At 37.6% G+C, this 26754-nt stretch overlaps 1 protein-coding gene across 2 annotated transcripts in view; it reads right to left on the reverse strand.

The window, feature by feature from the left end:
• Positions 1 to 1364: 1364 nt before the first annotated feature.
• The window catches only part of LOC149193130 (NAD(P)-binding Rossmann-fold superfamily protein), a 229516-nt gene continuing 204126 nt past the window's right edge, over positions 1365 to 26754 (reverse strand). For both annotated transcript variants that reach the window (XM_089404793.1, XM_089404792.1), the window contains 2 exons: positions 2072 to 2193; positions 1365 to 1957 (listed from right to left, as the gene is read on the reverse strand). In XM_089404793.1, the coding sequence (XP_089260919.1) occupies positions 1750 to 1957; positions 2072 to 2193 (330 nt within the window). In that variant the 3' untranslated portion in view covers positions 1365 to 1749. The remainder of the gene's footprint in view (positions 1958 to 2071; positions 2194 to 26754) is intronic.

The following is a 26754-nucleotide window of genomic DNA, read 5'->3' on the forward strand; positions in this document are numbered from 1 at the left end:
ATGATAAAGGGGATTTATAATAAGAAAAAGTTGAATTATTATGAAGAAATTATTAACTCAAACTTAGAAGAACAAAAATGTCTGTCTTGTTGCAAGTGCAAAATAGAAAAATATTGTTGCTCGTGTAAAAGAGAAAAATATTGCAAAAATAAGAACAAATATTGATTTGGACAAAATAACTAAAACATTTTGCAAGAAAAAACCTCTAAAATATGTGAGATGAACAAAATAAAGAATGAAAAACTTTTTCTATTGAAATGCCCAGTGTACAAAGGCATTATATCCTATTTTCAAAACACGTGTGCTAAAACTGGATTCGTTAATTCATAAAAGTCAAAGAGAACTGGAAATTTCATTTCCACGTTATTTAATCAATGATCATTGAAGGAACATGATATGTAAAAGTAATTAATTTAATTTTATAGGTTTAATAGACCAAAGCGGTAATCATCATTGTCAAAACAATATACTCCAATATTTCATCACATTGCCTCTTTAACTTATAGTTTATTTCAAGTTGAACAGCCTCACTCTTTACATTAGAATCCCTCTATGCCCCCATAGCTCCGGTTTCATTCTTTGCAAATTCATCTCTTCAATATACCTCAGGCTAACTTTTAGACACAAACTGATCATTACGAAGTACCAATCCATTAGTACTAGGGACTTTTTGTATAAAATTGTATAAAATCCATTAATCTAAGTTCATTCGGTTCTTGGTCATCCTCTCTTGGAATTGCTAAACATTCAAACGTTACATTCTATCCACTCTTCCAAAAACATCTCACTATAGCCCAAAATCTATTACTATGTTGTCTGCCAGTAAAGTGCTCAAACTTTCCTAAATGATATACCTCATTTTATATGTGAGATTGTTTTTCATCAACCACAAAGACTTCAGAAACTTTAAAATATGATCCTTCCATTCATTCTCATTTAAAACCACTACCATAGGGTAACAGGTGCGAGGATATGTCATATGACAATAATATAACTCCGTAGGAATCTAAATTAAATATTCACCTATAATCTGTAAATGCAGTCTGTCTCATGTGAAAGTCATTAAAGGGTGATTTCCTCAAAAGGGCAACATCAATATGCAAATTAACTCCGTAGGAATCTAAAATTAATATTCAGCTATAATCTGTAAATGCAGGCTTCGTCTCATATGAAAGTCATAAAGGGTGATTTCCTCAAGAGAGCAACATCAATATGCAAATTATAAAAACAGACATTATTCCTTAATCACTGCTTCAATTAATAAAAAAAACAGACACTCTAATGCATGGTAATAATCTTATAAAGTTTTGATTGAATCCTTGAGACTTATCATTCTAAGGTCCGATGTTCCACACGAAAAGCCATAGAATCCGAAATTTATTCACTCTATTACATGTTTACAGGAAAGAATTCAAAGGACAATAATATGAGCACGCTCATTCAACTTGCAACACCTAGACTTATATCTACTTTTGATACAGAACCTGAGGTCATATTTTAAGCTGCAATGTGCCAAATGAAGTTGAGTACATGTCAAACTTCAAAACTATATATGAATGATCAAAAGCTTTAAGCATTTCTGAACAGTTAGCCCTCCCAATTCCCTAAGAAAGGAGTGACATTGATCACCCTGTCTTCCTACATGGCCAGGGTGATTTTCCATTTTTCCAATTGTACTCTTAAATTATGGTTTGGTACCTCAAATGTAGTAACTACAAATAAAGTAGATCATATGTCTATTTACTGTAGTTAAGAAATTCCACATAGTGACCGGAGAGACCCAATAATGGAATTGATCTCATCAACTGAGTAATTAGTAAAAGCTAACGGTAAATGTTTTGGGGCCTCAGCACGGTCAAAGTAAAAGGAACCCGATTGAAGTTTATCCTTGGGCTGTAAAGCTAACCAGACTACAGTATCTGCACCCTCCTCAGATGTGCGAAGCTTTCCTGCAAGGCTGCAAGAGTTTAGGCAGATATTAGATTACAAAGAATAATGAACCATATTCTCAAAAGCATCAATGAAATCCATAAAAGAGGAAATGGTCAAATTCAAAATTTCAGCCACTTACGCATTTGAAAATTGTGGTAAACTGTTGGCAACACCAGGTGTGGCTGCCCAACCTGGATGCATTGAGTAAAAACCAATGCCCCTATCCCCATAAAGCTCAGCCCACTTTTCTGTCAATGCCACCTGGATCAAGAAATAACAAGCTTTTAAGCAGTATTTACCCAAAAGGACAACTAAATGCAAGTATTAACGCTTGTTACTATACAGATAAATGCATGATTTAAATATTAAATCTAAAAATGATCAAAGACAAATCTGTGCCTTATATTCCCCAATAAAATGATCAAACCATACTTGTACTTCAGCTTATAATTACAGTTTACCAACCTCAGTCGAGCCAAGTTCATTGGCTTCTCTGTGTATAGAGAAGACAATAACTTTAGTAGCATGCCCCCAAACTATGAACTTCAAAATCTCACGCAGTCGCACAGAGAACAATCCGTACAGTCAGCTATCATCATACAGTGCGTACAATTAACCGCGGATCTATCCCAACACCATCCCGACCACAAGCTTTTAAAATCGTTTTTTAATTGTTTGAAATATCGGGCTGTGTTATATTCAAGGGAGTAACAATTGAGAAATATAAGTATCAAGAAAAGGTTTTAAAAAAGTTGGATAATATATATATATATGCAGCTTTAAAGCAAGATATTGTCGGGTACCCTCAGCAGGGAGAAGTTCTTTTCGTGGGAAATTTTAATGCTAGAACATCAAATCATCAAGCTAGTATTCTTTGTTGCAAAGAGGATCACAATCCTATTTGGCTCACTGAAGAGGAGAATCCCCAGTGGGTGAGGTGTTCAGAAGATGACAGAATGAGCAATCATTTTGGAGAAGAGTCGCTTATAATGTGTGGTGCTTTCAACTTAATTATTTGCAACAGTCTAGATAGATGGAAAAGGCCTGGGAACTTCACTTGCAACACATACAATGGGGCATGTGTCGTTGACTATGTGATGTGTTCACAAAGCTTGATAGAAAAGATAGATGAAGTTAAGATTGGAGAGCATATTTGGGACTTAAAATTAGACCATAAACCAATTTATATAAAGTTATCATGGTTAGAAGAAGGGCAGGATAGGAGGAAAACCCAATGGTCTTGTCAATCACTATCAAGGGGCAAAATTCATCTAACACAAGAAAATTGTACTATCTTTAAGACAATGTTAGAGAGATTAATTCGGAAGGAGAAAACTGATTTCAAAAGCTTCAACAGTCATGAGTTAAGAAATATAATTCAAAGTGCATTTGAGAAGTGAAAAAGAGCAAAAAATAGGAAATCAGAATCAAATTGTTTCCCTGTAAATGCTTCGTTTGATGAGGAATGCAAAATGGCAAGGAGAACCTTGAAAAATGCAGCAAAGGAGAAGATGAATATAAAATTATATAAGCATATACTAAAAAGGAAAAAAGATGAGTTCATGCAAACAAGGCAAGAAGAGTTAATATAACTAAAGCAAAAATAACCCAAAGCTTTTCTAGTCGGAACTTCAACCAAGGAAGAAGCAAATCGAAAATACTATTACATCCAATCAATGGTTTGAATATGTAAAGTAACTCTATGAGAAAGAGTTAGAGGCAGAGCCTCCCCACAAGATCAACACAACTACAAAGCTCTTCATGTTACAGGAGGTGGAGATTGGAATTAAGAAGCTGAAAACAGGAAAGGCAAAGGACTTGGTTGAACTTCAAGTAGAGTATCTAAAATGGGGAATGAACACTCTTGCACCGCACATCATGGAAATATTCAACAACATCATTCAGCAAGGATTCCCAAGACACTGGACAACTAGCCTAGAAATACCCCTTTTTAAAAGTGGAGACATTAATAATCCTTCCAATTATAGATCCATTATGATCAATCCTTTGTTTGCAAAGCTTTTCTGTAGCATGCTAGAAAATAGAATCAGTAAGTGGGCAGAAGTAAAAGAAAAGAGGGAAAGAGGACAAATGGGTTTTAGGCCAAAGCATTCTATAGTGGATCATGGTATCACGTTGAGACACATTGTTGAAAAGGTTTGGGAGGACAAAGAAGAAGTATTCTGCTGCTTAGTTGACTTCAAAAAGGCATTTAACACAGTCCCTAGAGATAAGTTGTGGCATAGAATGGAAGAACTTGAAATTCCTTTGCATTATAGAGCCACTTTCCATAGCCTTTATGAAGAGGTGAAAGTCAAAATTAGAATCTTAGCAGGTATTTCAGAAAGCTTTAGAAGTGATATTGGAGTCAAGCAAGGTTTCCCTCTATCCCCTACTCTTTTTGGTTTATATATTGATAAACTAGAAGAGTGGCTAAATCTGCAAGGTGGAGATGGTGTTCGGTTGGGGGAGTTTGTGATAAAGCTTCTTTTATATGCTGATGATCTTGTATTGATTTCTAAATCGGCCCATGGATTGCAAATGCACCTATATGCCCTTGAGCATTTTTGTAGAGCAATGGGGATGCAAGTCAATACTAGCAAGACCAAAATAATGATTTTCTCTAATAAAAGGAAGCAGAGCCAACATACGTTCTTCTTTGAAGGCAACATTCTTGAAGAAGTAAATGAGTACAAGTACCTCAGGATTGATTTCAACAACAAACTTAATTGGGAGGATTGCAAAAAGAAGAGAATTTTAGGAGGGTGGAAAGCATTATATTCTCTTCAAAATAGATGTAGAGAGGTAAAGTTATGGGATTGGAAAACGACTAAAGCGCTTTTTGGACTCTTAGTTTGTCCAATGATGCTAATTGGGTGTGAATTGCAAGCTAGTAGCACCCCCGTCTCAAAATGGAAACAAATTGAGAAAATCCAAAAACGCTTAATCATGAGCAAGTTCAAAAAAAAAAAGTTTGGTACCTTATGAGATAATGTTGAGTGAAACATGAGCAACTCCCATCGAAACAATTGCATGGTGCGGTTCATAAGATATCTAAAAAGAATTGAGCAAATGGGAGTCGGTAGATGGCCTAATGTTATCTTCAATGAAGGCATGAGTGAAAGAAAGAAAACATGGATGAAACCAAACTACACATGGATGCAAAATTGTAATATCTACCTCAATGCATGTCCCACAAATAGCAAGGAGCTAAAGAATTTTCTTATGGAGAAGTTTCATAAACAAGTATGGGGAAAAGAGTTGGGTAGAAAGAAGAAGTACTACGTTGAAGAATTCAACCCTACGTGTGATCTACAACAAAAGGAGTTCATTGGACTTGTAATATCACAAATGGAAAAATTTGGGGTTTTCTTCAAATTCTAAATCAAAAATTTTTCAGATAAAACTTTCATTCATAAATTTGCAGCAATCGGACTCAATCCAAATTTCATCATTAATTTATCATTCATTTAACAAAGATTGCCATGTAAAATAAAAACAAACTGAGAACTGCAATCCAATGACACAATGAACAGGAAAATTCTCAGCTTTTATTATAATAGATAAACTGGAGTTACATGCATATACAACCCAAATAGCTGAGATGAAAAGTTGGCCTCCAAGATAATCTGCTACACCACTATGCTGGCCCTCCAAACTAAAACAGGAAATCAATCACTACACCTGTGGATTCTGAATGAATCCACCAAGGGGAGATGGGTACTCGTCCAATCTCACTGAATCACCCGAAGGTTTCTGTCCCGGGGCTACCAATGGGGTAAAGAACGGGGTTCTCAACCTCTCATACAAGAAACAATATCAAATCCAAGATGTCCTCCAATGGCCACCTCCTCCTCTTTTATAGATCGGATGGATAGATCTCCAAGCCTCTAGAAGCATCTTATTTTATTATTTTATTATTATTCTAGAAGCTCATCCATTGATTTTATCTTAAGTGACCTTTTAATTTTCTTTCACTTAAGTCACTTTTGGCCCATTTCCTCCAATTAATTATTTTTCCTTAATTAAATGACTAATTAAAGTCATTTTTAATTAAGGAAAATGGTAAACCACCCACCATACTCTCCTTGGCCACTGGAATTCACTTCTCCGCATCCCATCCTGTAGATCTTCTCGTTCCAATTCCAACGAGCTATTACACTGAGGTGTTCCATCAATTAATCTCCCCAGAGTGCCACCCCGACCATAATTAATTTAGGCTCCATAATAATGCTAATTTTTTAAAGTTGTCGAAATGCGACGGTCAAAAGGAAAACTGTGCGGATGATGAAATACGCCAAACGAATGCCATCAAATCCCATAAAAACTCCTCAAAACTCCATCAAAACCCCTGATGACATAAACCTGCTCCACTGTCCTGGCCATCCCCTGCCCTAGAAATCCAACCTGCCTATACTATGGAAGAAAATAAAAATGGGGACATTACAAATCCTCCCGCCCCAAGATTGCTTACCCTCAAGCAATCCACACCTGTCCACTATGGAGGCATCTGCAAACTAATACCAAGATACCATATGAACCGCTGGTCTACATCATGCCTCCAACCAATCCAATCATGACTGGATCCCCCAATACCTAGATCCCACACCCATCTCTGACTCGACCTCCTACTAGTAGATCCACCAAGATCCTAATGCCACCATGGCCAATCATCGCCCAAGTCCCTTGGCTCAGACTGTGATCTGTCTCTGGCCAAAGTTGTTGCTCCATAAAGCAAATACCAACTCATAAACTCTCTCAAATCCAACCCCTGACTCAATCCAATTCTAATCTTGCTCTCTTGATGCCGGGAAGGAATGTTGAAGAGTCGTCGACCTATATCCCACTGCCAACTGAAGCATGTAGTCTCTGACATGTTTGGGGCTTCCTGCTCTACTACGCCCCTGACTAAGGATATCACACCATCAATAGGATACCAACTCATGATCTCTCACCAGTCCATTCTGTGGAAAGGATCGGATGCATAGGAATCTGTATAGGTGATAAGTCCCCTATGCTGCACCATGCCCCATTCATGCAACCTCACCTGGTCAATCAACAATATCCATCGAGAAAGCCCTACCTCTCTCCCTGTAATGGGTACAAGTGGCCAAACTGTGTTGCAAGCCCTATCTATGTACTCTTGGAGAGGACTACTCCCTGAAAGTCCTGCAGCGCTGCCAGCTACATGTGCATCTACCCGCGCCTCATCAATGGGTCGGCCCAAAGATGGATGCACCACCATCGCCAACAACTCCTGTCATCTACTAGCCTCTTGCAAAACTACCCTATCAATCTCCAACACCTCTTGAGGACAAGTGTCTGCAAATACTGCCTCCTTGGAGGCTTCCTGCACATCTGTCTGCTCCACTCCAATGGCTAGCCCCAAGGGTGTTTGCTCATCCTCCATCATGGGCTCAACATGAGCCACTAGCTGATTCTCCAAAAACGATCCATCCTGAAAACTGTGTGTATCATCTGTCTCATGCTCCTCTATATGCTCTCTATGCTGAATCATGAGTCGCTCATCTACTCCCGAATCTCCTTCCCTCATGGGAAGAATCGGTTGTTCATCATACCCCTCTACCACACATGGGATGCATATCTGGGCTAGTGTCATCAACTCCACATGATTGCTCATGCTCCTCAGAGGTATCATCGTATGAACCCATGGACTCGTCCAAAGAAGAGTCCTCATCCTGAAAGTCAGAAGGAATCTCCTCCATCTCTACCGTTGTCATCTCCTCAGTGTCACTCAAGCATGAGTGGTTAGGTCCCTAAGGTCCCTTGCAAACAAAGCAGAGTCCCTTCCTCCTCAACTCATTCTTGTTGCATGATCCCCCAAACCTGAGCAGCTCCTCCCTAGTCAACTATCTCCTGAACAACCCAATGTTCTGCTCAATCAACCTCTCGGCTAGTTCATAAACAACAGGTGAGACCAACTGTTCTCTCCTCCAAACGAACAACAATTGAGACTGCAACTCCCGGGAAATGGCATCACAACCTCTCACACATGATGACAAGATGGACTGCATGTTTGCTATGACTGTGTTAGAATGATGTTTCTTAATGCTGAAGAAGCATTGGAACATCTACAAGATAAGATCATCACACTCAAGATCAAACATGACTTCGTAAGTCCTATTCATGGCCATAATTTCCAAAACTTGAAGCCTCTTCTCAAATGTAGGACCCATGGAGTTATCTAAGTCTTGTAAGGTGTCTGTCATCAGCTTGAAGACTCTCCTCATAACATCATTATTGTAGGGAGCTATAGGGGCAGTTAGTCTCATGATGTTACTAAGAAAAGATGCAACTGAAAGTCTGGCCCCTTCACAAGGTTCCTCCAAGAACTTGGGTTGTATGAGAGCAAGCATAGCTGGTTTTAGCGCCCAAATCAGTTTTCTCCCTTCTAACTAGTTCACTTCAGAAAGGAGTGCATCTAGTTCATCCAGTTTGAAAAGAACTTTCCATGTGACCCTCATATGTTTCAAATCAGTCCCAAGTGCAAAGATTTTGTTTCCTATTTCTGGCTTCTTTTGCAAATCTCCCGGCTGCTCATAGTTAAGAATGGCATGGATCTCTTTTGAGAAAGGTTTGTTGTTTGCTGCTGCTGGTTTATTAAGGAGGTTTATAAAGGTTGGGTCCATATTTAGCTGAAGACTGATAGGTACTTTGACTGACAACACAACAATATTATGACCACTTGACTCAATATATAGACCTTATCACATGGCACTAGTAGCATACATGGGATAGAACCCCAATGAAACAAACAACCCACTCCATCAATGCATCATGGACAGTCACATATAATGACTCAAATGCTATTGGCAACTTACGACTCACAGATACTCAACTTCAGTTTATCAACACAGTGATCAATGATAAACATGATGGCTGAAGATGAAAATTCCACCACTAGTATAATCAACTTCCCACAGTGTAACATGCACAGCCAACAAAGGAGAAGATTCCTTTGCACGATACTACTGTTATCTCAATGAATTTCTAGGATTAATTGATACAATGTTTAGGAGGTTTTCCACAAATAATGACTTGACATGCATGTTGTGAGTGAATCTCCCTAATTTGTTTCCAGAATGGCTTATACAACATTCAACTTGAATAGAACAGATTTCAAAATAGACTCACGCTATTTTTACTAGGCCCAGAGAAGAGTATACAACTGGTACATAATAGTATGGAAATAGCACCAATACAACAGACTTTTATTCCGTGAAATATGAATGTAAAATGAGAACAAATGCACCTGATAGTTGCTCCAGCAAGTAGATTTGGGCAGGATAATTTATTTGGTGGGAGATCTCAGCTTCCAATGGTCAGATACAAACCCATAAATTAATTCCTGAGGTTTCATTTGGCTAAGTCGAGCTACAGGACCATCATTCGAAGGCTCCAACGCCTCTGCACACAGGCTGAAGCAACTCTGCAAATATATATGAATCGATTTTCCTTGTTCTCAGGAAATCCGTTCAGCGGGGAAAATAGAAAATCAGACCCTGAATTTGCTTTATTAACTCCTCCAACAACACAATAAAATCTTCTCTCCGATAAGAATCTCGTGCCTCCGACTCAAATTAACTCGGCCACTGAAAATGGTACCTCCCGAATAATAAAACAAGCTACTGAAATTGCTTACAGTTGCTGCCTATGCTCTCATAAGTAGATTCGACCACTATTGCTTCTACATATTTTCTGCGAGATCGGTGGCTTAGTCATGGATATTCGTGCCACTCAAAGAAGGGAATTCGACCTTTCCTTCCAGCAAATAAATTTTATGCACCATCCGCCAACAAGAGAAGGTTCTCGGCTCACTGGAATCGTCCTTCGACCTTTGATTTCGTCTTAATCACCCAGTGTATTGAATACATACGGCTCCATGACAGTCGTGAAGCCCAATCTTACTGAGTTTAGATTCCACATTAGGCAAAAACACCTTTTCCCATGGTCCTGATGTCGGAATTATGAGTCACCTTACAATTTTGACAAGCGGCCCTTACAATGCGTCCAACAATCTTGGTACCGACTGCATTCAATTGCTCGACCCTTCAGAAATTGCAATTCGTTCTCCAAGTGGTCAGATCTCAGTCCTTCAAGATACGGTGGCCACGACCCATGATGAAAAGATTCTCGCCCCTTAAGAAAATTGGCAATGTATGAGGCTCCTGCATGAAGTTACTGATTCCCCTTTAATTTATGAGAAGATTGATCTCTGAAATTTGAAATCTAACCCCTTCAAACACTAGTAATTCGGCCCTTAAATTGGAATAAGTCTTTCGCCGTTTTTCAAGATAAATCTTACGACTCCAACAATGGTTCTCGGTCTGACAATTGTGCCCAGAGAATTGAACCAACCCACAAACGTTGCTCAACGATAATGATGTTCACGACCGTTAGAAAATTCCAAATGATGTTTACGGCCTTTACAAAATGTTTGTTGGGTATTTTTGATGGAAAAAAATACCAAAAACCAAGATTCAAACTAAACACAGAGACAATGCTCTGTTTCTTTTGCTCCAGGATCTTTGCACAGGGAAGCCTTTAAAAATTTCACTGAGAGACAGAGTATTTCACCACCATAAAAACATTCTATTAAAAAAAACTGATACAAACTTCATCCTCTTTTACTGAGAGGGATTTACCACTGTAAAATCCTTTTTATATTCACTGCTGTGAAAAACAACTTACTGCTGTAATAAAATTTACATATGCATTCAAAGATGCGCTCCACCATTTTCTTTATACACTGCTGTGTAAAACCACACATGGTTTTTCTTACACCTCTGTTTTACAAAAATGCCACTTAACACATTACAACCCTGTTCTTGTCTTTTTACACACTGCTGTGTGTTTCAACTTTTACTGCACCATCATCCTTTTACGCTGCTGTGAATACATCTCAATATTTCCTCGTGTGTGCCATACACATAATAATAAGTCAACACACAAACATGAACATATTACATACGATTTTTGTATTTTTTTAATACATGCCATAAAAACAACATAGACATCTATTAAAACGTGCCCATACCTATGTTTAAATGCACCATACCTTGACATAAAAAAACTTACGTGCTCTACATAAGAAACTTCAATTTTCTACCTACCACTATGACGTTTCATTAATTTAAAACGCATGGTCAACCAAAACTTAGATTTACTCCACGCAATGAAATTAATATTTGCCGTATGCAGGTTTGGAACAGCTTCGGACAATCAATGGATGAAAAAGGTGGAGCAGATCCGACGGTGGATAACGATATCGGAAGGCACTTTGTTGCAGAGCTTTACCACCCGAGAAAATTACGTTGGCTTACGTCAGGGGTGAACCACGCGTCAGCTCCAAAATTTCTCGGGTTCAAACATACGGAAAATCCCTTTGACGGAAAGCGACCCGAGAACTCTCCGGCGGGTTTGTTGACCGGTTTCTGGCAATGTTTCCAGCTGCGTTGAAATTACGATTTCAACACTCCCCTTTAATTTCAACAGCTGGGCATTCGGTCATACCGAGACACTTCCTCAAAAATTCAAGCTCTTCTGATCAAGTGGTTTTGTCAAGATGTCTACAACCTGTTCTTGAGTCCTGCAATGTTCTAGGACAATTTCTCCATTGTTCACCAATTCTCTGATGTAGTGAAACCTTGTATCAATGTGTTTCGTTCTCTTATGAAACACTGAATTCTTTGACAACGCAATAGCTGAGCTATTGTCACAAAAGATCACTGTCGCTTTTGCCTGCTCTTGGCCTAAGCTTCTCAACATTCTTCTCATCCAAACTGCTTGACATGCTGCTGCTGTAGCTGCCACATATTCAGCCTCTGCTGTAGACAATGCTACAATGGACTGCTTCTTAGAAACCCATGAAATGGCTCCTGAACCCATATTAAAAACATAACCGGAAGTGCTCTTCCTATCATCTACACTTCCAGCCCAAACACTGTCAGTGTATCCAACCAAATCTGAATGTTCTGAGGCATTATATAAAATTCCAAACATTTTGGTACCTTTGACATACCTTAAAATTCTTTTTGCTGCCTGCCAATGTGCCTCCTTTGGCCTCTCCATAAATCTGGAAATCAAACTAACAGCATACATTAAATCAGGCCTAGTTGCTGTTAAATACATAAGGCTGCCTACAATACTCTTGTACAAACTAGGATCAAAATCCTTGCTGCTGTCCTCTCTGCTGAGTTTTAATCCCATCACTGTGGGAGTGATTGCTGCCTTGCATTCTTCCATCTTAAATCTGCCCAAAACTTGATTTACATATCTTGCTTGAGATATAAAAATTCCTTTTTCATTTTGATCTACTTCTATGCCTAAGAAGTATCTCAACAAACCCATGTCAGTCATTTCAAATTCATCCTTCATGACTGATTTAAAATTCTCAATAAGATAAATATCATTTCCAGAGAAAATAACATCATCTACATACAAGACAACAATTAAAATTTTACCATCCTTTTCCTTGATGTAGACTGTGGGTTCTCCTTCACATTTGTCAAATTCATTATCTAATAGATATGAATCTATCCTGCTGTACCATGCTCTTGGCGCTTGCTTCAGCCCATAAAGAGCTTTCTTCAATTTGCACACTTTGTGCTCTTCACCTTTCTTCTCATATCCGAGAGGCTGTTCCACATAGACCTCTTCCATTAACACTCCATTTAGGAATGCTGATTTCACATCCATTTGGTAGACTTTCCATTTGTTTTGTGCTGCTATGGACAGCACTGCTGTCACTGTTTCCATTCTTGCAACCGGTGCGAAAGTCTCCTCATAATCTCTCCCATACTGCTGCTTGTAGCCTTTGACAACCAGCCTTACCTTGTGCCTTTCTATCTTGCCTTCAGCATTACTCTTGGTCTTGTAGACCCATTTCAAACCAATGACTTCTTTGCCTTTTGGTAACTCAACCAAATCCCATGTTTTGTTTCTCTCTATGGCATTCATCTCCTCATCCATAGCTTCTATCCATTTCCTATCTTTAATTGCATCCTCGAAATGAATAGGATCATCAACATGACAATACAAGGCAAATAAGGAATTCATTCCTTCTTCATAAATTTCACTTAGATTTCTAAACTTCTTACCTCGTTCACTTGGTGTGCAAGTGCTTGAAGATGCACTTGAATTTCCTCCTTGTGGTGTGCTTGGAGAAGCACTCTCATTTATCCTCAATGGTGTCCCTTGCTGTCCTTGTGTTGGCGCTGCTGTTTGGGGATGCATTTCAGCCACCTCCTCTTCATCTTCATCATGAGACAAACAGTTTTTGACATTCACTGTTTTCTCTATGCTTCCATCCCAAGCTTCCTCTTCAATGAATTGAACATCCCTGCTGACAAAGAACTTCTTGGTAGATGGAATGTACAGCCTGTAGGCTTTGGATTCATCACTGTATCCAATGAAGATGCATTTCTCCCCTTTGCTGTCCAACTTCCTCCTTAGCTGATCCGGAATGTGTGCATAGGCCACACACCCAAAGACTCTCATGTGGGTGACTCCTTGCTTTCTCCCACTCCATGCCTCTTCTGGCACTTTGTTCAAGACTGCTTTTGTAGGACACCTGTTCAATATATAAACTGCACAATGTACAGCTTCAGCCCAATACTCATTTGGCAAATGCTTTGCCTTCAACATGCTCCTTGCCATCTCCATGATGGTTCTGTTTTTCCTTTCAGCAACTCCATTTTGCTGCGGAGTGTACCGAGTTGTGAACTGTTTATGTATTCCATTTTCTCTACAAAACTTTAGGAATTCATTTGAGATATACTCACCTCCTCTATCAGTTCTCAATACTTTTATGTGCAGCCCGCTTTGGTTCTCCACAAGTGCTTTGAAATTTTGGAATTTCTCAAAGACTTCACTTTTGTTCTTGAGGAAATATATCCAAGTCTTTCTTGTAAAATCATCAATGAATGTCAAGAAATATAGGCTGCTAACTAATGATGAAGCTTGCATTGGTCCACACAAATCTGAGTGGATAATCTCTAAGGGTGTCTTTGCCCTTATGCTTTTCCCTGATGGAAAACTTTCTCTATGTTGTTTGCCCAATATACAACCTTCACAAAGGCTGTCCGGCTTCTCTATCAATGGTAATCCCTTTACCATTCCTTTTCTGCTCAATAAGTTTAGACCTCCAAAATTTAGATGCCCGAATCTCAAGTGCCATAACCAGTTCTCATCCTTTGGCACGCTTTGGAAGGCCTCTTGGGTGACTGCTGCCATTTCCCTTTTGTTCTTCATGTCTGCCCTGATCCGGAGAGGGAACATCCTGTTCCTTGTCATCTTCACTTCAGCAATGCATCTTTTGCTGGGTGGTATATCCATGATGGTGCACACATCATTTACAAAGTAAACATTGTAACCTTTTTGGACAAGCTGTTCAATACTCAAGAGGTTACATCTCATTCCGGGGACATAGTAGACATCTGCTATGGTTTTCCTTTCTCCTTGTTTTGTAAATATTTTTACCTCCCCTTTTCCCATAACAGAGACTTTGCTATCAGTTCCTAGTGTGACTTCTGATTTCAAGTTTTGATTTAAGGCTGAGAAGAGGGCAATGTTTCCTGTCATATGGTTGCTGCAACCTGAGTCTAAAAACCATATGTCTTCACTATGTGTTTCAGCCATGTTACAAGCTAACAGGACATTTTCTTGACTGCTGTTTTCTCTTGTAACATTTGCATTTTGTCTGCTGTTCTTATCATGTTGTTTCTTTCTACAATCACTAGCATAATGTCCATACTTTTTGCAATAATAGCATTGAACATTAGATTTATCATACCTTTGTCCTTGAGTCTGATACTGATCTCTTTGTTGGCTGCTGCCTTGACCTTGGTTCTGATTTGGATTGCTGCCTCTTCTTTGTGCATTTGATGGGCTGTTCCTTCCACCTCTGTTCTGGCTTCTGCCTCTTCCTCTTCGGTTTCCTCTTCCTTGACCTCTTCCTCTTCCAAAGGACATCTGGGTCTTGAAGGCTTGCTCAAGAGATGAGTTTTCATTCCTACTCAACCTCTGCTCATGTGTTATCAGTGATGCATGTAGCTCATCAACTGAATAGTTTGAGAGATCCTTTGTCTCTTCAATGGTGGTGACTATGGCATCGAACCTTGAGGGTAAGACCCTCAATATTTTCTCCACAATCCTTCTATCTTCAATGGTTTCTCCATGAGTTCTCATTTGTGTGATTACACCAATCACATGAGTGAAGAATGAGTCAATGTTATCTGACTCCTTCATGCACAGATTCTCAAAATCCTTTCTCAGCAATTGTAGTTTTGCTGTCTTCACTCTCTCCATGCCTTGATAGGCTGTCTTAAGGGTTTCCCATGCTTCATTGGATGTCTTAGCTGCTGCTAACCTTGGAAATATACTCTGGTCTACTGCTAGATACAACAACACACGGGCTTTTGAATCCTTCTTCCTATTACTCTTCAGCTGATCCTTCTCTCCCTGAGTTAATGCATTGAACTCAGTTTCATCTGCTGGTTCTTCAAAACCATCTTCAACTATTTCCCATAAGTCTTGGGAAGCAAGCAAGGCTTTCATAGTTATTGACCAGTAGTCATAGTTCTTCCCATTAAACTGTGGGAACTGGGTATTAAACATACCCATACCAGTGCTTGTGCTGGCCATTCCTTGACTGTGTGTTTAAAACAACTGACTGCTTCTTCAGCAACACAAAAAAAACTTGTGAAATACCTGAATCCTTTGTTGACTGAGTCTCCTGTCTGCCTGAGAAGTTTTGCTGCAGCAACAACCTTCTCCTTTCAGCTTCTTTGTCACCTTCAAAGAGCCTAAGCCTGCTCTGATACCACTGTTGGGTATTTTTGATGGAAAAAAATACCAAAAACCAAGATTCAAACTAAACACAGAGACAATGCTCTGTTTCTTTTGCTCCAGGATCTTTGCACAGGGAAGCCTTTAAAAATTTCACTGAGAGACAGAGTATTTCACCACCATAAAAACATTCTATTAAAAAAAACTGATACAAACTTCATCCTCTTTTACTGAGAGGGATTTACCACTGTAAAATCCTTTTTATATTCACTGCTGTGAAAAACAACTTACTGCTGTAATAAAATTTACATATGCATTCAAAGATGCGCTCCACCATTTTCTTTATACACTGCTGTGTAAAACCACACATGGTTTTTCTTACACCTCTGTTTTACAAAAATGCCACTCAACACATTACAACCCTGTTCTTGTCTTTTTACACACTGCTGTGTGTTTCACCTTTTACTGCACCATCATCCTTTTACGCTGCTGTGAATACATCTCAATATTTCCTCGCGTGTGCCATACACATAATAATAAGTCAACACACAAACATGAACATATTACATACGATTTTTGTATTTTTTAATACATGCCGTAAAAACAACATAGACATCTATTAAAACGTGCCCATACCTATGTTTAAATGCACCATACCTTGACATAAAAAAACTTACGTGCTCTACATAAGAAACTTCAATTTTCTACCTACCACTATGACGTTTCATTAATTTAAAACGCATGGTCAACCAAAACTTAGATTTACTCCACGCAATGAAATTAATATTTGCCGTATGCAGGTTTGGAGCAGCTTCGGACAATCAACGGATGAAAAAGGTGGAGCAGATCCGACGGTGGATAACGATATCGGAAGGCACTTTGTTGCAGAGCTTTACCACCTGAGAAAATTACGTTGGCTTACGTCAGGGGTGAACCACGCGTCAGCTCCAAAATTTCTCGGGTTCAAACATACGGAAAATCCCTTTGACGGAAAGCGACCCGAGAACTCTCCGGCGGGTTTGTTGACCGGTTTCTGGCAATGTTTCCAGCTGCGTTGATATTACGATTTCAACAATGTTTAATTTGGCTTTAGGCATCCTTAAAAAAATAATTCATGGCCCACTTAATAAAAAAAAAAAATTCAACACAAACAACAGCGTACGGCTCTTTTGAAAATAATAGTTCGATCATGCAAAATATTTTGGGCCTCGGCGTCCCTCTATAAAAACATTCGGCTACAAAGTGACATTGGACGCTTTTGCTTCGCGCAGATTGTAGAATGATTATTAAGCAGGCTACCAACCCTCAAAAAATTTTATCTAGCATTTTTTGAAGGAGATTTTGTAAAATAGCTAACGTCCATGATGAATTTCTCTAGCAAATAGAATTTGGTACCCTCAAAATAAAATAAAAATAAAAAACCCTCGAACACTCTGCAATTGGAATTGAAACCATCACAATTGAAATCCCGCAAGCTGAGCCAAGACCAAAGCTCTGATCCCACTGTAATGTCCCAAATGGAACAATTTGGGGTTTTTTTCAAATTCTAACTCAATTTCTTCAGATAAAACTTTCATTCGTAAATTTGCAGCAATTGAACTCAACTCAAATTTCATCATTAATTTATCATTCATTGAACAAAAGATTTCCATGTAAAATAAAAACAACCAGAGCACTTCAATCCAATGACACAATGAATAGGAAAATTCTAAACTTTTATTATAATAGATAAACTGAGGTTACATGCACATACAACCCAAATCGTTGAGATGAAAAGCTGGGCTCCAAGATAATCTGCTACACCGCTATGCTAGGCTTCCAAACTGAAACAAGAAATCAATCACTATCCCTGTGGATTCTGAATGAATCCACCAAGGGGAGATGGGTACTCACCCAATCTCACTGAATCACCCGAAGGCTTTCATCCTGGGGTTACCAATGGAATAGAGAACCAAGTTCTCAACCTCTCATACTAGAAACAATATCAAATCCAAGATGTCCTCCAATGGCCTCCTCATTTTTTATAGATCGGATGGATAGATCTCCAAACCTCTAGAAGCATCTTATTTTATTATTTTATTATTATTCTAAAAGCTCCTCCATTGACTTTATATTAAGTGATCTTTTAATTTAATTTTATTTCACTTAAGTCACTTTTGGCCCATTTCCTGTAATTAATTATTTTTCCTTAATTAAATGACTAATTAAACTCATTTTTAATTAAGGAAAATGGTAAACCTCCCACCATACTCTCCTCAACCACTGGAAGTCACTTCTCAGCATCCCATCTTGTAGATATTTTCGTTCCAGTTCCAACGAGCTATTACATTGAGGTGTTCCATCAATTAATCTCCTCAAAATGCCACCTCGAGCATAATTAATTAAGTTAGGCTCCATAATAATGCTAATTTTTGAAAGTTGTCGGAATGTGACGGAACAAAAGGAAAACTATGCAGATGATAAAATATGCCAAGCGAATGCCATCAAATCCCATAAAAACTCCTCAAAACTCCATCGAAACCCCTGATGACATAAACTTGCTCTACTGACCTGACCATCCGCTGCCCTAGAAATCCACCCTGTTGTACTATGGAGGAAAATAAAAATGGGGACATTACCAGAGCTAGTGTTCCGTGGAGGGCAGAGGTTCTTATTGCTCAATTAAGAACCAACTCACATCAACTTCGGTGTGAAACATGATGGTGGAAAAGGCCTAAAGAAGCTTGGGAAGAATAGGTGTGTACATTTTGCACGCCTGGGGCAGTGGAATCGAAAAAACATTTCATTTTGGAATGTGATGTATTCAAAGACATCAGAGAAAGTTATGGGAATATGTTAGCATCAATTTCTTGGCATTGTCTTTTCAACCAGGGGATTGTTGGAAAGTTGGGCCAGCTCATCATCAATTTGAATAAGAAAATGATTGAATTGGAAAAGGCAAAAAGCAAGGAACTAATGGTCCCATAGACTATTTTTAATCTCGTGGACGTTAAAATATCATATAATTTCATTTCATATATATATATATATAATTTGGGACATTATTACTTGAAGGTCAATCAAAATAGATTGAAAAACCCTATCAAACACTAGGACAATGTTTATGAGCGAATTCAACTGGAGGTTCCATGATCTTTTTCTCTCAAATTAAAGCAAATTAACAAATCAAAAGAGCAATCTGAAACAAAGTCAACTATGTTCCTTGATCTCTTTCTCTCTCTCAAATTTCTCTTTTTCTCTTGTTACCCCTCATTTCAGTAGAGGTACATATATGCACAATTTCATTTTGGCAGTATTGTAAGCCCAAAAAATGCAAGTCAAAAGCCATGTAGGCCATGTGAAGGCTATGTATTATGGTATCCTTGGCCTATTATGATTGGCCATGGCTAGTCTTGCTAGAACCCACCCTCAGTGCATTTTGTTCTTTATAGAATTGACAAATTAGGGTGGATCTTTTGGGACTCATGGTTTAGTACCATTGGTTTTGTATGGGTGATCACACATTGTACAGTCAAACCAGCCCATGTCCCTAGTGCACCTATGTCTTTTCCACATGGTATGTTATTGAATCTGTATGCATTCTTTGGCCATGGTATATTCATCATGCCAAAGTTCTTCAACATGTCAATCTCACATTTTCCAACAATTTGTGTTTCCCAAGGTAGTTTGTGGATCCCAATTTACAGGGTCCAAGGGTTCAAATATCAACAAAGGCTCAAATTACTCAGTAAATCTTGTACTTTCCATGCCACTTGGAATTTTTTAGAAATGATGAAGCAAAAGAAAGACATACACGACCAAAGGGGGACATACTCCTTTTGTGGCATGTGTGGGCTTTTGAAGGGTGTTTTGAGGTCAAATGGGGCATGCTAGGTGTCAAAAGTCATTTACAATTTTTTTGCAAGACAAACCATGTTCCAGAATCTTCCGATCAACTACAACATTGAAGATCCACAGTTGGGAACACTTTTCTAGGGGGTCGGCCACATGCGTGGAGGCTAGGAGCAAAGTTACTTGGGAGTGGGAGTGGGAGTGACATTTTCAGAAGCTCCAAGTTCGGGAGGGAATTGGGGAGCAAATTTTTATATAATATATATATTTTTTATATTTTGATGCATATATGTCAACAAAAGCATGTAGAATGATGAATTAGATATAAAAAGCATAAAAACATAGATTGTATTATCACTCTAAAATTTCCCTAGGGTTGTCATGTTGTGTTTAAAGAAATGATAGAGGTAACCGCAAACCTACTTTTGAAATTAGGATCTAGCCTTCCTAATGCTCAGAGAGGACTCTCTCTTAATGATTTAACTTTGTTGAGTTAATTGATTTTAGGCTAGTTATTTAAGCTTGATTGGGTTTTGATTTGATTTGGTGGTGGAATCACTAATTCAGATGGATAGATAAGTGTCATTTTACCATTGGGCCATGGAGTCCAAATGTCAAGAAAACAAGATTGAATCAAGTTCTAAAGATAGTGTTCACAGGGCAAGGTAGCTGAGTAAATTCAGATCTTTTACGCTGAATGATGAAGTGGTTTTTCAATTGGGGTCAAGGAGCAGTTAAGGATTCCTCAAACCGGATAATGAAGGAAATGAAAGAGGTCAATCGAAACTAGGTAGCAATGAAGAATTCCCTATTCTGGATGTCAGAAGAAAACATAAAAATGAATAAATGTTCAAGACAGAGTGTACTTAAACAAATTATGTAGTAACATTCCAGTTATTTCATTCAAATTGGAAAACATGTATGTATGTGAAATACTTAAGAAAATAACAATATAACAAATGAAAGATACTTCATTGAAGAGGCCCAACACATGAATCCTGTAATGCAATGCCTTTATTACTCAGTCCAGTTTGCTGACTTGAAAATGTTACAATAAACCCTCAGGTTTTCAGATCAATAATAACTATAGAAATGTTCAGCAATCCACCCTCTATACTTTGAATTATGAAGTATTTATACAAAAAACTTATTACAAAATATCCTAAACTGTTTTAGGAATTATTCAAGGAAAATAAAATATCTTCATGCAAGAAGATAGAGACACCTAGGAGACTAAAAGGCTAGCTGTCCCTTCTTTTACTGATTTTGTTGTTTGTTGTTTTGATCTTTTGCTGCTTTCTCTCTTTGGCTGTTGCTCTATGCTGGCTATCCTTTTACTCTGCCTTTGACTGATACTCTTTGACTTAGTTGATCTGTTGTTTTACCTTCACTGCTCTGTATTTACTATTTATCTTGCATTTTTACAGTAAATCATTCAACTTTTCCCAAGTCTCTGCATCTGGTAATTTAATATTTACCATTCTTCTATAGACTTCATCAGTTTCTGTGTATTTTGCAAAAGTGGGCTTGTTTACAAAAATATGTTTTACCTCATGCTGGAGGTAAAAGAGGTTCTCAAAAGTCTGGTAAAGGACTTTTCCTGTAGGCATCCCTTTCATAGAGGAATTGTTGGCTTGTTCCTTTGCCACTTCTCTGATTTTCTTATCATAGTCTTCATGTGGCATCAACTTGTCATTAATCACCAATGGATTAGGCAGACCTTTCTGCCTCAAAGCATCAAATTTTACCATAAACCTAGCTATTGCTAGCTCCATTGTTTGGCATTTATCCTCAAGTTGTGTCATCATTTAGATTAACAGAGTCTTCTCCTTCATCTATATTCAGTGTTTCAGTGATCTGGGCTTTGTAGGAATCATTTTTGATCAATTCTGTTAAAGGAACTGATATTTTCAATTTGGCAATTTCAGTTTGGATATTAAATGGAGTCTGTGTTTTGCCTAACTGAATGACTTCCTCCTTGGAAATTGGAGTTTGGGTAGTCTTTTCCTTCTTATCTTCAATTGGTAATTCAGTTTCTGTTTGGGTGTCTACTGTTTTACTATTTTCAATTCTTTGATTTGGAATAGTTTGGGAAGTAGTTGAAATTTGAATAGCATTTGAAGCTTGAGTATCAGTTGATTTTTAGACATTTTTTGAGTTTTTAATAGCCACTGATTTTTGAATATCAGCTGAAGCTTTGGCAGCAGTATCTATAATGTCTACAATTTTTGGAATGGCTGCAATCTTTGGAGTGAAAGTTTTTTGGGTTTCTCTTGAGAGAATTTGCAGCACTTTGGTTGCAGGAGCTCCCACTGTTTTCTTGGTTTGAGTTTGGATAGTTTTATTAGTAGGGGCTTCTGTGTTTTTCCTACTCCTAAGGTTATATTGCTTATGAACTTCATTAATGGCAAACTCATAACCTTGTTTATAATCAAAGGACTCTCCAGATTGTAACTGTAATTGTTGTAACATGCATAATTCTTGTTCTTTTTAGGTAAGAAAAATAGTATTATCATCATTTATTCCCATTAAGTTAATCTTAGTGTCTTGATCTTCTTCATTTTGATGAGAACTTTCAACATAGTTTTCTTGGAAAGGTGGTCTAATCTATTGATCAGGTGGCCCTTCTCTAGGCTTACCAGTATTGGGATTCTTCCTAAAGTTTGGATTTCTTATTTGAGGGCCTTGTTGTTGATTATCCCATTGTGGTTTTCTTTCCATAATTTCTAATCTATCCACTAACTTTTCTAAACTTTTAGCCAAAGTATCTATCTTAACATCTGAAGTGGATGGTTCTTCCTTAATGGTAACCCTCCTCTCATTTCTCATTCTAGCTCTTTTAGCCAACAAGTTAGCTTCTACACTAACTGCATCACTCTGCATCTGTTCTAGAGTTGGAGGGTTTCTTTCTCTCAATTGGTAAGACATATCAGTGTCAAAACCATCAGGAAATTTGATTAGTGCCAAGTCTGGTGGAGGTTTGATATTTGCAGGGATTGCATTATAAATACTGTTAAACCTAGTACAATAGTCCTGAACAGATTCATTAGGAGCTCTTCTAATGTTTTCATATTCAGACAATATTTGTAAAGGATTTTTCTTTCTTTCCCATCTATTGATAAACAATCTATGGAAAGCAGGTAAATCAACAATATGACCAACAGGTAAAGATTTAAACCATTTCTTGACATCTCCTGCTAGTGTTTGTGCAAATAATCTCATTTGTACATCTTCTTCATCAATTTCATGTAATTCAAAATAATCACTCATTTTATTTACATGTTGTTGTGCAATATATTGACCAGTACCATCAAACTGAAAGATTTTGCTCTGGTAGTCTTGGGGCATGGCATGTACTTGAGCTGGTAAGGTCAAAGGAGCATATCTGACAGTCATGGCTAAGATTCTAGATTGGCTAGGAGGTAAAGTGGTAGTGTTTGAAGATGAAGTTGAAGGGCTTACAGCTGAGCTTGAAGGGCTTGAAAATGTATCAGAAGTGCTAGAAGATGAATTTGAAGTATTGGGAGATGGAAATAAAACTCTGGGCTGAAGAGGAAGCTTGGGGATGAATGATTTTGTGGAATGAAGTGTAGTGGAAATAATAGATGAGGTGGTACTAAATAAAGATGAATTTACAGACTCTAAAGGAATGGTAGAAGGCTTAGGAGTAGCAGCAATTAGGGCAACTAATTCAACTGACTGTTGAAAACAAGCTCTGTTTATGTGTCTTATCAAATTTGAGGTTAAAGCATCAAGTTTGTCAAAAGTGTCTAGAACATGTTGATCTAAATCAAGATGTATAGTATTCTTCTTTGATTCAATAAATTGAATAAAAGCAGGTTCTATTACAGTATCATGCACTGAAGTTTCAGATTTGGTACAAAATAACGAATGTTGAAATGGTAAATCAAATTGAAGATCCTTTAAGTTTGATAACTCTTTAGGAAGTGAATTTGCTTTGGTTAGCTGACTAATGCTTTCTTGACTTTCTACTTTATTTTTTTTTCTTAAGATTTTGTTTGGATTATCAACAATTATAGCAGGGTTTGGATTTGGATGTGCCCTAGTATAGTATGTTCTTTTGGAAGCCAGAATTTTAAATTTTTTAATTTTTTAATGAAACCTTTGACAACCCTAAAATGGCCTTAAGGTGCAAAGATGAGATTTAGGATTTCCTTTTAAGGTTTATTAAACTGAGGACTGGTTCCCCAGCAGAGTTGCCACCATGTTATCACCCTGTAATTTGAAGGTTGTAGGACAAATCACAAGAATGTAACATCAAACCAACTTCGAGATGGGAATCTAGCCCTTCCAATCCCAGAGAGGGCTCTCTCTATAAAATTTATCTTTGTTGCTTGAAAATCTTAGACTAGTTATGATTGTACTTGGGTTTTGGGTTTTGGAAGACTGATTGTATTCAATTTAATTAGCATCTATTGGGCAATGGAGTCAAAAGGTAAATTGGATGGTTGCATCAATTTTTCACAGAGTAAACTCAAGGCAAGTTAGGAATATTTACTGGATCTTTCAGAATAATAAGTGGATGATGGAAGAACAATGAAAACCTTCAGCATAACTGAAGGCCACACTAAAGAATTCTTGACTGCTCTTTAGTTCTGCATGGTTGACTGAATTCCACACTAAAGAATTCTTAATTGCTCTTTAGTTTTGCTGAAGGTTTTCATTGTTCTAACTTCTACCATCATCCACTTATTATTTTGAAAGATCCAGTAAATACACCTAACTTGCCCTGAGTTTACTCTGTGAAAAATTGATGCAACCATCCAATTTACCTTTTGACTCCATTGCTCAATAGATGCTAATTAAATTGAATACAATCAATCTTCCAAAACCCAAAACCCAAGTACAATCATAACTAGTCTAAGATTTTCAAGCAACAAAGATAAATTTTACAGAGAGAGCCCTCTCTGGGATTGGAAGGGCTAGATTCCCATCTCGAAGTTGGTTTGATGTTACATTCTTGTGATTTGTCCTACAACCTTCAAATTACAGGGTGATAATAGATTGAACCATATAACATCAATCATCTAGAAGTTATAATCTTCATCAACCATGTCCACAAGTTAGTAACAGACAACATATTGAGTCTCATGATTCATCAATCTTAAAGTTTTAAGCTTTCAAAATTCAATATATAACATTTATCATCATTGATCACCAAAGTTGTACTTGTAAGCTAACTGTAACCATTACAACAAAGAATATCTAACATGAAATGAAATGTTATAAAATGAAACGAAATGAAACAATATTCAACTTTCACAAAGCATCATATTCATAATTCATTACCAATGAGTTATAATTTCCAACTTCAAACTTCAAACTTAAATTGTAATATATTGTTTACAAAAAATATCATAATAAATATGAAAGAGTCAACAGTTATAAAAACTACTAGACACTAGAAAACACAAGTAAATCTATTATCTATTGCTAATGCTTGGGCCTCTTGCTACCATAAGAAATGTCTAATTTTTGAGTCTTGTTGGAAAATCAGGATCTTTGTCATTAATATCACCCTCTAAGCATTAATATCCAAAGGTATCTTTGTCATTACCTCTGGATCTGTATAGGGATCTTTGCCATTAATATCACCCTCTAAACATTAACATAAGATAGAAAAAACATAGCATGTCAAGTCAAGATTTTGTTTGAGTGATGGGTACATTTTTAGTAGGGTCATGATAGAGAAGTTCGACAACCAATGTCACTAACATCAAGGTACATAGAGGGATTGGTGCTCTTGATTAAATGCGAGTTCCATACCCTAATACATGACAAAATCCAATGGAAACATTGCAATCCCCCCAATCCTGAAATCTTGAAAAACTGATAAGTCTATTGGATTTTGAATGAGACCTAAAATTATACTTTTTCCATATGAAATCCAATAAGATTGGCACCACTCTCAAACATCCTGAGTCACTTCATGGTAATGTTAAAAATTTAAGTAAAATGATGAAAATAAAGATTAAGTAGAATGTCACTTTTACAATAAATATTAGGGAGAATGTCAAAGTGACATTACCATGACATTCTCCTTAATCTTCATTGTAAAAGTGATATTCTCCTTAATCTTCATTTTCATCCTTTTACTTTAAGAATTTAACATTACCATGAATCATATATCAATACTAAGGCCATAGTCACTTTTACAATAAAGATTAGGGAGAATGTCAAAGTGACATTACCATGACATTCTCCTTAATCTTCATTGTAAAAGTGACATTCTCCTTAATCTTCATTTTCATCCTTTTACTTTAAGAATTTAACATTACCATGAATCACATATCAATACTAAGGCCATAGGCTTGATCATTATGCTGCCCCACTCAAAAATTATTTTTCCTTGAAAAAATTGCATTTGGAATGTTATTGCAAAAAAGGCTAGGGAGCGAATATTTCGCTCCCGTGGTCGCTCTGGGAGCAGGTTCGAGGGGGGGCGAGCTGCTCCCCCACAACCCTGGACTCAAGCATTTATAAATATGCTTTACAATGATAAATAAAATTACATTAAGTAACCAAATATACATCATCAAGACCGACCATAGTTACAAATTCAATACTCGGGAGTGTCTGGGAAGCACAGTTCCTTAAATAGTGGTTCAAAAATTCCCAAAAAAGAAAGCCACACGGAACTGTGCGAGTGGTTTCTGGAACCATTCGGAACTGTCATGGTTCCAAAATTCCAAGAACCATGAGCACGGGATGTGAATCCGGCTTTTGAACCGGGAAGGGTGGGGGGCGGTTCCTACAACACTGATTCTAGACAACTTCTCTACTGCTACATGGCACTTCTCTACTCAAAGTAAATTCTTGTAACACCAGCAACCAACAACTAGTTACTTATGGATTTATTGTTCAAGTATAGAACAGCTTGATGATCTAGGGAAATTTTGAAAGTACAAAAGGATTAGCAAGCAAATACTGTCTGAAAGTGTGAACAGTATATAACATCCCAAGTCCTTGATAATTGGTGCTGTAATTCCTTTCCACCTGTAACTCATCTATTTGCAGAAGACAAGGGGTGATCCAACTTGAATGGCCTTTTCTGTGGCAAGTTCCAACATGCAGCAAACTGGCACTTGTATGACATTAACATGAGTATTAAACTTTTTCTCTTAATCTAGAAACACTGAAAATGGAGCAGAGACCAACTTC

Source organism: Pinus tabuliformis, chromosome 2_2 (genome assembly GCF_031772625.1).
Source record: "Pinus tabuliformis cultivar Carrire ecotype Pingquan chromosome 2_2, CPIR1, whole genome shotgun sequence".
Taxonomy (NCBI): domain Eukaryota; kingdom Viridiplantae; phylum Streptophyta; class Pinopsida; order Pinales; family Pinaceae; genus Pinus; species Pinus tabuliformis.